The sequence below is a fragment of the Aphelocoma coerulescens genome, chromosome 1A (genome assembly GCF_041296385.1).
Source record: "Aphelocoma coerulescens isolate FSJ_1873_10779 chromosome 1A, UR_Acoe_1.0, whole genome shotgun sequence".
In the NCBI taxonomy this organism is placed as follows: Eukaryota; Metazoa; Chordata; class Aves; order Passeriformes; family Corvidae; genus Aphelocoma; species Aphelocoma coerulescens.
The window spans coordinates 8898200-8911403 of NC_091014.1; the positions used below are offsets into that span (position 1 = coordinate 8898200).

Below are 13204 nucleotides of genomic sequence, written 5' to 3' on the forward strand. Positions count from 1 at the left end.
TATTTCTTGTTACAGTGGCTTGTCCATTTCTCAGCCAGGCTATTGATCAGCCACATCTAGCGTAAGAAGTAGTTTGGATGGTTTTTTGTGCTACTGTGCAAACCATCAGTTGGATGTATGTAATCTTTTGTCAAACAATAAACAGATCTTTGAAAGTGTTCCTAAATTCAGGAGAGAAACCCTCCCAAAAGGGTTTATCTCACAAAAGATGTGTGAGGCAGGACAGTATTGGTGTAAAAGAAGGGTAGGCCTTAACATTGGATGACGTTTAAACTTCCTGTGCATCATTCAAGCAGCCTCTAATTCTTGCTTTCTCACTAAACCTGTAACTAAAAATTAGCCTGTATTGTATGACAGGCTGTGGCCAAAGTAATAAATATTATTGTTAATAGTAAAGAACATCTGCCTGCAATCATCAGTAAAAGCCTGCACCTATATAGAGAGCGTATCGGGGTCCTGTCACCCATATTTATATTTGAGAAGGGTTTGTGTGGGAGGGTGCTTGTGCCTGCTTTGTACAGGGAAGCCCTGGGGTTCCCAGGTTCACGACTGATGGGTCTGCACTTTGTGTCTGTTGAGGCTCTGGGTGCCCAGGGCCATGATGAGTTCCCGGGCTGGGGATGGCGGGTGGGGCTGGCCTGTGATGCGCTCTGGGGCCTGTGACACCACAGGGGCCGTGTCACAATGGGGGCAGCTAGAAAAGGCCCCGTTGGTTGCCGTTGCCCCCAGTAGAGCCTGGGCAAGCGGTGAGTGCACACAGGTGGTGGGGAGGCCGGGCTGGGGGAGGGCTGGGGCAGAAGCGCCGGCAGCCGGGGCGTGTGTTCTGTCCCTGCATGCAGGGCCCAGCCCCTGGCGGGAGCGCCTTGCTCCGGCTCGGTGCTCGCTGGGGCAGCGGTGCAGGCCTTGCCTCCTGCCAGCTGCCGGGGGCCCTCTCCTTCCTGCTGCCACATCCCTGTGGCTCCTGCCCCGCACCGGCTGCCTCCATTCCGGCCCTACTGAACCCCTTCTGTGTGTCCTCTTGCAGACCATGGCTTTATTGTCATTGCTCTTCGTGCTCGTGCAAAGCCTGATCCAGTACCCCCAGCCAGCTGGGGATGGGCTGGATGAGGCCACGCACCGGCGAATGCAGGAGCGGGAGGAGCTGCTCGACCGCGAGATGGCTCGGCTGCTGCAGGAGCTGGAGCAAGGGCCCCCGGAGCAGCAGGATGAGGGCTGGGGAGCTCTGCTCTTTGGTGCCCTGCAGCAGTGGCCATTCTGGGCTCTTGCTGGACTCCTGCTCCTCTTGGGCCTGTGGTTTAGCTGCAGGAGAAAGTGCCGTGAAGCCAACAGCAGCGGCAAGGACCAGAGCTCCTGCAAGACCCTAGGAGAGGAGAGAGGAAAAGAACAGCAAGAAGACACTATTGATTCAAAGGAAGATGGAGAAAACCATAATATGACCGTGGAGGCAGATGACAGCGGTAATGAAAATGAAGGAGAAGGCAGTCCTGTGGCTGCAAATGAAGGAGAGGAAGATGATGCCAGTGAAGGAAATGAAGATGTGAAGGTGAAGGAAGACCAAAATGTGAAGAATGAAGATGCCTGTGACTTAAAGAAAGATGAAGGACGGAGTGGTGGGAATGTGCCAGGAGGCAACACTGCTGAAGGAAAGGAAGAAGAACCTGGCAATGTTGCTCGAGATAAAGAAGGCCATGCTGAAGCAAATGAAGGAGAAAACAAGGATGTGCAGGTGGAACAAGACCATGATGCTGAAAAGAAAGAAGGAGGAGATGGAAATGAAGAAAAAACCATTGATGCAAATACGAAGGCAGGCAACAATGATGATGTAAAAGAAGGTCAATACGAGGGAGATGGAAAGGGAGAAAATGCGGATCTGAAGGTGGAGGAAAGCAGTGATGCCGGTGAGCAAAGAAGCAGTGATTGGACAGGACAGGAAGACAGCAGTGATGGTGGGAATGCAGTAGACCATTGCGGTTTTGCTGCAACTGAGGAAGAAAAGAATGACGTTGGAAACGAAGAAGGCAATGATGGAGACAAAGATGAGAAAGGCAGTGCTGCCGATATGAAGGGAGAAAAGAATGAAGATGGAAATGGAGAGGAGCACGGCAACGTTGCTTCAACTGAAGAAGGTGCTGATAAAGCAAGTGAAGGAGACAGCAACAATGTGAAGGTGAAGGAAGACCGGCATTCCAGTGAACACAGAACCAGTGATCAGAAGGGGAAGGATCAGGAAAACAGGGATGCGAATGTGAAAGGCAAGAAGAATGAAGATGGAAAAGAAGAAGAAGGTGGAAATGTGGCTGCCAGTGAAAAAGAAGGCCGCGGTGATGGCAAGGACAAAGGCAGCCGTGGTGGAACTGAAGAGGAAGAAGACACCCGGGACGTTGGGAATAAGCGAGGGATCCTTTTAGTGGATCGCATACAGTGTCCTGTCGAGGACGTAGAGAGAGGTCGCTCAGTGGCAGCGGAGCTGATGGAGAGCTTCACGCGTGTCTTTACTGACAGCGTGAGCAATAGTTTCTACCCGGTGCCTCAAGAAGCCATCGGGGTGGGCAGTGCCTTTGAGGGTTGGAGTCCCCGTGAGCAGGATGTGGTGTACCGCATGCTGGTCCCACTGAATCCCCCGCTGGGACACGCCTTCCACCTGGAGCTGAACAGTGCCGGGCAGATGGCAGCAAGGACCTTCTGCGTCCGTGTGGAGCTGGTGTGCACGTGCGAGAGGGAGCAGCTGGGCGAGAAGCTGTTGTGCTTCCTGCACCACTCGCAGAAGGAGCTGCGGCGGAAGCAGAAGCCCAGCCTCCTAAAGACACTCTGCACCGGCTCCTACCTGGACGTGGAGAAAACCTCCCACTGGTTCTACAAGCTGGTGAGATGCTCGTGGCTGCATTTGCCTCAGTCGTACTCGTGGCACTTGGTGTTTCAGCCCTGCAGCCGGTCCTGCCAATTCCGGCTGAGCAAAGGCAAGGAGAGCCTGATGGTGGAGATGCTGTTTGGGGTGCGCCACGGGGACTCCGACATCTTTGTGGTCAGCCAGCCCACAGAGGCCCAGAAAGGCGGCTCCAGCAGCTCTGTCAGCAGCCGGCCCGCCAAGGCCGAGTCCATCGCAAGCACAGCGTGGCCTGAGACGTACGCTGTGGCAGAGGCAAAATTCTTCCAGCACGTGGCCAGGCAGGTGCCGTGTGAGAGCTTGCACCTGAAATGCCTGCAGCTCTTCACCTACATCCTGAGGGGCACAGGTTTTTCCAGCTCGACCTGGAAGACTGTGGTCATGCACGTGCTGACCACCGTACCGCTGTCCAAGTGGCGCAGGAGGGAATTTGAGCGGCGGCTGTGGGACATCATGGCATACCTGCGCCGCTGCCTGCAGTTGAAACGCCTGGAGCACTTTGTCCTGGGCAACAAGAGGCTTCCTGCGGAGATCAGCTTGCCGCCGGCAATGCGAACGGTCGAGCCGCTCAACCTCTTTGAGCACCTGGCCCGAGATCCGGCCGCCCACGCGGAGGCGATGCAAGCTTACGGTCAGCTGCGATTCCGCCTCTGGATGCTGCTCTCCAGCCACTGAGAGGAATTCCCTGCACAGAGCTGTGCTGGGGGGGCTCACACCCGAAGGCAGCCACGTGAGCACGGCATCATTCTTGCTTTTTTCACTGGCAATCCTGAAGCTGCTTTCCTGCTCCCATGGATGGAAGATGCTGTGGCACATGGATTCACCGTGCAGACACACATCTCTGCGTTGCCTTGCCCTTCGCCTTCCAGTCATGACGGTGCTGTTGCAATATTGCCCAAAGTCTGTAAGGCAGAAACTGGCTCCACCTGCACATCCTCACGGAAGACACTGATGCTGAGAGGTTGCCTGGCATGCCTGGAAGACCAAAACCGAGCCTGTTAGAAAATTAATGTAGTTTTTTCAGTGACCTGTATGTACTTTATAATGGTTTTGTAAAGATGTAGTTCATCTCAGTCTGTGGAAGTGAAGATAATAGTTTTAACTCACTTTACCATAGGAGAATAGGTAGTCCAAGTTTTCGTAATAGGAACTAGTTTCATCATCATCACGTCAAGAGGTCCTTTAGGATTGTTAGTGTGAGATTATTTCCCAGTTACCCTTAGTTTAGGCAATTGAGCTACTCTGGTATAGCTGCCCTTCAGTAATATCTACATATGTATGTTTGAAGAAATAATAAAAGGAGAGAAGTTTCTCAAATTGCCTGAAAAGTGTCCTTCTTTGTATTTAACCCAATGGTTCTTAGAGAATGTCCATCCATTGCAGCTACCTGAAAAAATGACAAAGTGACTCAAGCGGTGATTGTGTCCAGCAGTCACATCTCGGTATTGCATTTCTGCAACACTCTAGAGCCGGGCTATTAATTTTGTCTCATGAATGCAAGCAGAAGTCATGATGGTTGAAACAGCTAAAATATTAATTAATCCTCCCAGTGCTGCTTAAAACCTGCCCCTCCTCATTGAGAGCATGGGAAAGAAAGCTGCTGTGGCCCACGTCAGAGAGGGAAGTCCTCTGAGGGGCCAGGAACAAGCAGGCAAGAGTGAGGAGAGCAGGCAGGGACCTCCCAGAGGAGGATCGCTGCCAACAGCAGAACTCGCTGTTCCACTGAGAGGGAACTGTGCTCGCTGAGCTCCCTGCCTTTTGCTTCCTCTGCTGGGCAGGCACTGCTCCTGATGCCATGAAGATTTTTTGCCTTTTCTTTTATACCCCTATTATACCTTTTACAACTTCTGTATTCTTAGTGGGTTTTGCCTACATTCTTGGACTTGTTTGTCAAGCTAAGAGACCCAACATTTTAGAAGCTTCGTAGTTAGGGATCGGTGTGCCCCAGACCCCAAGGTCCTCTCCAGAACACATTCTGTAAACCAAGATAGAACCAACCGTCCAGGGGAAGGATCCTTGGGGAGGGGGGCTCACTTGAGCCTCTCATTGGGGAATCTTGGATAGATATGCTAATTAGTAAAACCTATAATGTTATACCTAATGTTGGGGACACAAACACACACACACACACACTCGGTGGGGCGCATCTCGATGCATATGACCTGGACGTGTGCACCTAAGGATCCTTAAAATAAATACCAAGGTAAAATCTCTTTTCCCCTTCTAACCGGGTATGATTCTTGATTTTAAGACCAGGAAAAGGCATCACTCCCACCACAGCCCCTTTGGCCCAGCTTGTGGAAGGAGGAGAACACCCTCCTTGCTCCCTTCTCCCCAAACACACCCACCCACTTTGTTCCCCTCTCCTCTGCCCCCAGCTGCAGAGACCTGCCCTGTCCCTTGCCCCAGCTCCAGTCTCTCATCAGCCCCTTCCACAAGGACGTGTGCTCTCAGTGGGTAGGACTTGATCTCTGTGTGCCATTGAGCCTTACGGCCTGACCGCACAGCTTGTGTGGCCTCTGGGGCGATGCTTGGATTCGGGGAGAAGCACGGCCCCCATGGCTTCTTGTTGCACAATCCACCCAGGGCTAGATTGGCCAGGGCCAAAACTATTGCAGGTGGTCAAACTGTGGGTGTGGCTGTGAGTTTTGGTGCATGTGCAAGTGTGCTGTGTGTCTGAGGAGCATGCTGGGAGAGGGGAAGGGCAGAACCTACAACCTACAGTTGCTACTGAAACACTGTGGTGTAGCTCAGGTGCTGGTTTTAACTGGTCAGTAGTATGCAACCCCACTAGGATGGAAATTGAAAACAGTGTTCCATAAGAGCAAGCATGGCCAAATGATCTGGATGTCTTTCTGGCACTGAGCTGTTCTTTCAGGCCTTGAAAACAGGGGAGCTCTGATAAAGTAACTGAGCACCTGGTTGGTATTAACTCTCCTTTGCACTGTCAATTCCCCTTCTTTGGGAATACCTCACCCTGCGGGCTCTGTGTCTCTCCTAAGCCTGTTCGTATTGATGTGAGTGTGCTTTTCATGCCCATGCCATCTGGCACTGGTATTACACCAGAGTTGTTCCTGCCACTGCGGTTCAAGGTCTCTCCATTTCTGCATGAAAGTCTCGTCTCCTTTGTTACGGACACTGCACTCCTTAGGAAGCTGAGAAATACATTTGAACATAGTGGGAAAAATGTTGAAGTGGAAGTGTTGCGAAGATGTGTGGCCAGTTTCACAACATCTTTCCTGTGGAACTGCTGCAGGCTGAATGGAGCAAGTCCTGCTGTCAGATGTGCATTCGGAGAAAGCAGGTTTGAATGAAATGAGTCACAGCCAGAGAACTGTCAGCGCATATCAGTAGTATCAGATACAGGTTTCTGTAGCCAATTGTCCTTTGGATTTACTGAAGAAAACCCCTTCCCGGTTTAAATCCTGGACACTGAAATCCACAGAAAACTCACATTTGCTCCAAGCGTGAAGCCAAGTCACTTTCTTCCTGCTTCCTTCATCAGTGGAGCCCAAACTGAGTTAGAATTTAAAACTGTGTTGTTCTCTGTACAGCTGCTACCAGAGAGGATGAGCAGAAGTATCAGGACAACCTGCTGGTGTCTTCTCTGGCCATAGACATCTGGGCTGTAAGATGTACTGAAATAATTTATCTTGCCTCAGCGTTGCCGTGTTCATGTCCAGAGAATGGCCTGTTGTCAGAAGCCTTTCTGAAGACGCAGTTAGTTGAAAATTGCAGGTGCGGGTGCTTGCAACTACTCTAACATTTTGTGCATCCTTCTGAGGGAAGCATAGTCTGAAATGAAGAAGTGGCAGTATTTTGAAGGCAAGTGCAATAGAAGGAGGGTAACTTGTTTGGAAGGGTGGGGATAGCACTGCCTATCATTTCACAAAGCATTCTTTGAGAAGGGAAGAGCTGCGTGCCTTAAGGTGCTAATCATGATCAGCATGTTCCATTCTGAACACCTGGACATGCTTGCAAAATACAGGACATGCCTCCATCCAGGCTGGAAAGAAGGAGCCCACTGCTGCAGGGTGGAGTGGGTTCCTTTGTGCAAGTCAGCACAAGTCCCAAAGCCTTGAGGTGGATTGGAAGGTAGAGAGCTTCTAGACACAAGCTATTGCCAGAGTGTTTGGTTGGTGTTGCCTGTTCCTCAGAGTGTGGACTAATCTCCACTCTTCATTCCCCGTGACTGTTTCCTTCCTAAGGAAGATTCGCGCCTTTCTGATTGCAGGTCGTGTGCTTATGCAGCTAAAGGTAGCTGGGAGGCTGCTGAGCTGAGGTGAGCTGAGCTGGTAGGCTAAGTGGAGCAGTAAAAGTCATTCACAGTCAGTGAGTGAGTTGACCTCAGGTCCTTCAAATAATGCAGTCCAAGAAGATTTTGCCAGTATTTCCACTGGAAGCCTACCACAGGTCTCTTGCTTTTTCTGTGTTTGACTGGCTGGTAGATTGGGAGGGACAAGAGGGTGTGAAATGCTTGACCAGGGCATGAATGAAATGGCTTTTTTCTTTAGTTGGTCCTAGGCGTCTCAACCTGAAGTTCTAGGGAGAGAGAGTGGGAGTGGCAGAGTTTGTTTAAAGCTGCCTTTTCTCCAGGGTCAGCAAATGAATAGGCTCTTTACCACTCTGGGTCTGGTAGTGTGGGCTTTCTGAATAGCTTTAGCTACAGGTGAGTTTATAAAACACCTCCCTCAGAACAGACTGGAGGTTTTCTCTGTCTGCTTGACAGTCAGGTGACTGGAGGTCAGAAGAAATTTTTCCTCCCGTTCTGCATCTTATTTACTCATGTCCCAAAGGTGAGCACTGTGCTTGGCCATGAAGCTTGTCATCAGAAGACATTTAAAAGGAGCAGGGTGACATAGGCTGCTGAAACAGAGTAGCCTGTGAAATTCCTGACTCTCTCGTCTTTCTTTGTGGCGCTGCCTGTGAATGACTGATCAGTGGCTGCTGTGATCCTGTCTTCCTCTGCTTCCCTCCCTGCTGGGTACCACTTGGGACATGGAGCTGTTCAATGGCGACCTCATCTAGATGGCAGAATTTATAAGGAGCTGGTTGTTGGTTTTATATAGGATGGTTCAGAAAACTGTGTTTTCTGAGTGCACCCAGCTCTTGTGTCACGGCTGGACAAGGGAAGGGCGATCACTCAGACATTCTGTGTTTTGTCAGCCCTCAGCTGATAAAGAGTATTTCAGAGATCACCCAAGAGGAATTTGAGTAGCCCAAGGGAGCAAAAAGGGACCTCCTGCTGTGCTGTGCTGTGCTCAGCATCAGAGAAACTCTTCCCAATAAACAGCACCATCGTAGCCAGTAGCAAGGATCTCCAGTCAGAAAAAAGCAAGGGAGGAGGTTTGTACTGAGGATGGCGTCTAAATGCAGACACGTCTACATCCCTATACAAAATAGAGTTCCTCTCGGAATGGCAAGAGAGAAGCCAGTTGCTGCAAGTGTCAGGAGGAGCACATCTTTATGTGGCATTGAGGGAGAGCACATTAGAGTGGAGTGATCTAAGCTTCAGGAGTTCTGTGTTTTGAGGACTTTTCTTTTTCCTTTTCCAAACTTGTATTTCTTGTTACAGTGGCTTGTCCATTTCTCAGCCAGGCTATTGATCAGCCACATCTAGCGTAAGAAGTAGTTTGGATGGTTTTTTGTGCTACTGTGCAAACCATCAGTTGGATGTATGTAATCTTTTGTCAAACAATAAACAGATCTTTGAAAGTGTTCCTAAATTCAGGAGAGAAACCCTCCCAAAAGGGTTTATCTCACAAAAGATGTGTGAGGCAGGACAGTATTGGTGTAAAAGAAGGGTAGGCCTTAACATTGGATGACGTTTAAACTTCCTGTGCATCATTCAAGCAGCCTCTAATTCTTGCTTTCTCACTAAACCTGTAACTAAAAATTAGCCTGTATTGTATGACAGGCTGTGGCCAAAGTAATAAATATTATTGTTAATAGTAAAGAACATCTGCCTGCAATCATCAGTAAAAGCCTGCACCTATATAGAGAGCGTATCGGGGTCCTGTCACCCATATTTATATTTGAGAAGGGTTTGTGTGGGAGGGTGCTTGTGCCTGCTTTGTACAGGGAAGCCCTGGGGTTCCCAGGTTCACGACTGATGGGTCTGCACTTTGTGTCTGTTGAGGCTCTGGGTGCCCAGGGCCATGATGAGTTCCCGGGCTGGGGATGGCGGGTGGGGCTGGCCTGTGATGCGCTCTGGGGCCTGTGACACCACAGGGGCCGTGTCACAATGGGGGCAGCTAGAAAAGGCCCCGTTGGTTGCCGTTGCCCCCAGTAGAGCCTGGGCAAGCGGTGAGTGCACACAGGTGGTGGGGAGGCCGGGCTGGGGGAGGGCTGGGGCAGAAGCGCCGGCAGCCGGGGCGTGTGTTCTGTCCCTGCATGCAGGGCCCAGCCCCTGGCGGGAGCGCCTTGCTCCGGCTCGGTGCTCGCTGGGGCAGCGGTGCAGGCCTTGCCTCCTGCCAGCTGCCGGGGGCCCTCTCCTTCCTGCTGCCACATCCCTGTGGCTCCTGCCCCGCACCGGCTGCCTCCATTCCGGCCCTACTGAACCCCTTCTGTGTGTCCTCTTGCAGACCATGGCTTTATTGTCATTGCTCTTCGTGCTCGTGCAAAGCCTGATCCAGTACCCCCAGCCAGCTGGGGATGGGCTGGATGAGGCCACGCACCGGCGAATGCAGGAGCGGGAGGAGCTGCTCGACCGCGAGATGGCTCGGCTGCTGCAGGAGCTGGAGCAAGGGCCCCCGGAGCAGCAGGATGAGGGCTGGGGAGCTCTGCTCTTTGGTGCCCTGCAGCAGTGGCCATTCTGGGCTCTTGCTGGACTCCTGCTCCTCTTGGGCCTGTGGTTTAGCTGCAGGAGAAAGTGCCGTGAAGCCAACAGCAGCGGCAAGGACCAGAGCTCCTGCAAGACCCTAGGAGAGGAGAGAGGAAAAGAACAGCAAGAAGACACTATTGATTCAAAGGAAGATGGAGAAAACCATAATATGACCGTGGAGGCAGATGACAGCGGTAATGAAAATGAAGGAGAAGGCAGTCCTGTGGCTGCAAATGAAGGAGAGGAAGATGATGCCAGTGAAGGAAATGAAGATGTGAAGGTGAAGGAAGACCAAAATGTGAAGAATGAAGATGCCTGTGACTTAAAGAAAGATGAAGGACGGAGTGGTGGGAATGTGCCAGGAGGCAACACTGCTGAAGGAAAGGAAGAAGAACCTGGCAATGTTGCTCGAGATAAAGAAGGCCATGCTGAAGCAAATGAAGGAGAAAACAAGGATGTGCAGGTGGAACAAGACCATGATGCTGAAAAGAAAGAAGGAGGAGATGGAAATGAAGAAAAAACCATTGATGCAAATACGAAGGCAGGCAACAATGATGATGTAAAAGAAGGTCAATACGAGGGAGATGGAAAGGGAGAAAATGCGGATCTGAAGGTGGAGGAAAGCAGTGATGCCGGTGAGCAAAGAAGCAGTGATTGGACAGGACAGGAAGACAGCAGTGATGGTGGGAATGCAGTAGACCATTGCGGTTTTGCTGCAACTGAGGAAGAAAAGAATGACGTTGGAAACGAAGAAGGCAATGATGGAGACAAAGATGAGAAAGGCAGTGCTGCCGATATGAAGGGAGAAAAGAATGAAGATGGAAATGGAGAGGAGCACGGCAACGTTGCTTCAACTGAAGAAGGTGCTGATAAAGCAAGTGAAGGAGACAGCAACAATGTGAAGGTGAAGGAAGACCGGCATTCCAGTGAACACAGAACCAGTGATCAGAAGGGGAAGGATCAGGAAAACAGGGATGCGAATGTGAAAGGCAAGAAGAATGAAGATGGAAAAGAAGAAGAAGGTGGAAATGTGGCTGCCAGTGAAAAAGAAGGCCGCGGTGATGGCAAGGACAAAGGCAGCCGTGGTGGAACTGAAGAGGAAGAAGACACCCGGGACGTTGGGAATAAGCGAGGGATCCTTTTAGTGGATCGCATACAGTGTCCTGTCGAGGACGTAGAGAGAGGTCGCTCAGTGGCAGCGGAGCTGATGGAGAGCTTCACGCGTGTCTTTACTGACAGCGTGAGCAATAGTTTCTACCCGGTGCCTCAAGAAGCCATCGGGGTGGGCAGTGCCTTTGAGGGTTGGAGTCCCCGTGAGCAGGATGTGGTGTACCGCATGCTGGTCCCACTGAATCCCCCGCTGGGACACGCCTTCCACCTGGAGCTGAACAGTGCCGGGCAGATGGCAGCAAGGACCTTCTGCGTCCGTGTGGAGCTGGTGTGCACGTGCGAGAGGGAGCAGCTGGGCGAGAAGCTGTTGTGCTTCCTGCACCACTCGCAGAAGGAGCTGCGGCGGAAGCAGAAGCCCAGCCTCCTAAAGACACTCTGCACCGGCTCCTACCTGGACGTGGAGAAAACCTCCCACTGGTTCTACAAGCTGGTGAGATGCTCGTGGCTGCATTTGCCTCAGTCGTACTCGTGGCACTTGGTGTTTCAGCCCTGCAGCCGGTCCTGCCAATTCCGGCTGAGCAAAGGCAAGGAGAGCCTGATGGTGGAGATGCTGTTTGGGGTGCGCCACGGGGACTCCGACATCTTTGTGGTCAGCCAGCCCACAGAGGCCCAGAAAGGCGGCTCCAGCAGCTCTGTCAGCAGCCGGCCCGCCAAGGCCGAGTCCATCGCAAGCACAGCGTGGCCTGAGACGTACGCTGTGGCAGAGGCAAAATTCTTCCAGCACGTGGCCAGGCAGGTGCCGTGTGAGAGCTTGCACCTGAAATGCCTGCAGCTCTTCACCTACATCCTGAGGGGCACAGGTTTTTCCAGCTCGACCTGGAAGACTGTGGTCATGCACGTGCTGACCACCGTACCGCTGTCCAAGTGGCGCAGGAGGGAATTTGAGCGGCGGCTGTGGGACATCATGGCATACCTGCGCCGCTGCCTGCAGTTGAAACGCCTGGAGCACTTTGTCCTGGGCAACAAGAGGCTTCCTGCGGAGATCAGCTTGCCGCCGGCAATGCGAACGGTCGAGCCGCTCAACCTCTTTGAGCACCTGGCCCGAGATCCGGCCGCCCACGCGGAGGCGATGCAAGCTTACGGTCAGCTGCGATTCCGCCTCTGGATGCTGCTCTCCAGCCACTGAGAGGAATTCCCTGCACAGAGCTGTGCTGGGGGGGCTCACACCCGAAGGCAGCCACGTGAGCACGGCATCATTCTTGCTTTTTTCACTGGCAATCCTGAAGCTGCTTTCCTGCTCCCATGGATGGAAGATGCTGTGGCACATGGATTCACCGTGCAGACACACATCTCTGCGTTGCCTTGCCCTTCGCCTTCCAGTCATGACGGTGCTGTTGCAATATTGCCCAAAGTCTGTAAGGCAGAAACTGGCTCCACCTGCACATCCTCACGGAAGACACTGATGCTGAGAGGTTGCCTGGCATGCCTGGAAGACCAAAACCGAGCCTGTTAGAAAATTAATGTAGTTTTTTCAGTGACCTGTATGTACTTTATAATGGTTTTGTAAAGATGTAGTTCATCTCAGTCTGTGGAAGTGAAGATAATAGTTTTAACTCACTTTACCATAGGAGAATAGGTAGTCCAAGTTTTCGTAATAGGAACTAGTTTCATCATCATCACGTCAAGAGGTCCTTTAGGATTGTTAGTGTGAGATTATTTCCCAGTTACCCTTAGTTTAGGCAATTGAGCTACTCTGGTATAGCTGCCCTTCAGTAATATCTACATATGTATGTTTGAAGAAATAATAAAAGGAGAGAAGTTTCTCAAATTGCCTGAAAAGTGTCCTTCTTTGTATTTAACCCAATGGTTCTTAGAGAATGTCCATCCATTGCAGCTACCTGAAAAAATGACAAAGTGACTCAAGCGGTGATTGTGTCCAGCAGTCACATCTCGGTATTGCATTTCTGCAACACTCTAGAGCCGGGCTATTAATTTTGTCTCATGAATGCAAGCAGAAGTCATGATGGTTGAAACAGCTAAAATATTAATTAATCCTCCCAGTGCTGCTTAAAACCTGCCCCTCCTCATTGAGAGCATGGGAAAGAAAGCTGCTGTGGCCCACGTCAGAGAGGGAAGTCCTCTGAGGGGCCAGGAACAAGCAGGCAAGAGTGAGGAGAGCAGGCAGGGACCTCCCAGAGGAGGATCGCTGCCAACAGCAGAACTCGCTGTTCCACTGAGAGGGAACTGTGCTCGCTGAGCTCCCTGCCTTTTGCTTCCTCTGCTGGGCAGGCACTGCTCCTGATGCCATGAAGATTTTTTGCCTTTTCTTTTATACCCCTATTATACCTTTTACAACTTCTGTATTCTTAGTGGGTTTTGCCTACATT

At 51.4% G+C, this 13204-nt stretch overlaps 2 protein-coding genes across 2 annotated transcripts; both read left to right on the plus strand.

Annotated features, from left to right (window-relative positions):
- The first annotated feature begins 2059 nt into the window (after nucleotides 1-2059).
- Nucleotides 2060-3559, plus strand: LOC138104808 (inositol 1,4,5-trisphosphate receptor-interacting protein-like 1). Its single transcript, XM_069003997.1, has one exon. It carries the CDS (start codon nucleotides 2060-2062, stop codon nucleotides 3557-3559), a length of 1500 nt encoding a protein of 499 aa, XP_068860098.1.
- Nucleotides 3560-10503: 6944 nt separating this feature from the next.
- LOC138104810 (inositol 1,4,5-trisphosphate receptor-interacting protein-like 1) lies at nucleotides 10504-12003 on the plus strand. Its single transcript, XM_069003999.1, has one exon. It carries the CDS (start codon nucleotides 10504-10506, stop codon nucleotides 12001-12003), a length of 1500 nt encoding a protein of 499 aa, XP_068860100.1.
- Nucleotides 12004-13204: the final 1201 nt, after the last annotated feature.

What these genes read in the sequence shown, in the direction of transcription:
- LOC138104808 (XM_069003997.1), top strand. Translation starts at nt 2,060, where the DNA reads ATGAAGGGAGAAAAGAATGAAGATGGAAATGGAGAGGAGCACGGCAAC.
- LOC138104810 (XM_069003999.1), top strand. Translation starts at nt 10,504, where the DNA reads ATGAAGGGAGAAAAGAATGAAGATGGAAATGGAGAGGAGCACGGCAAC.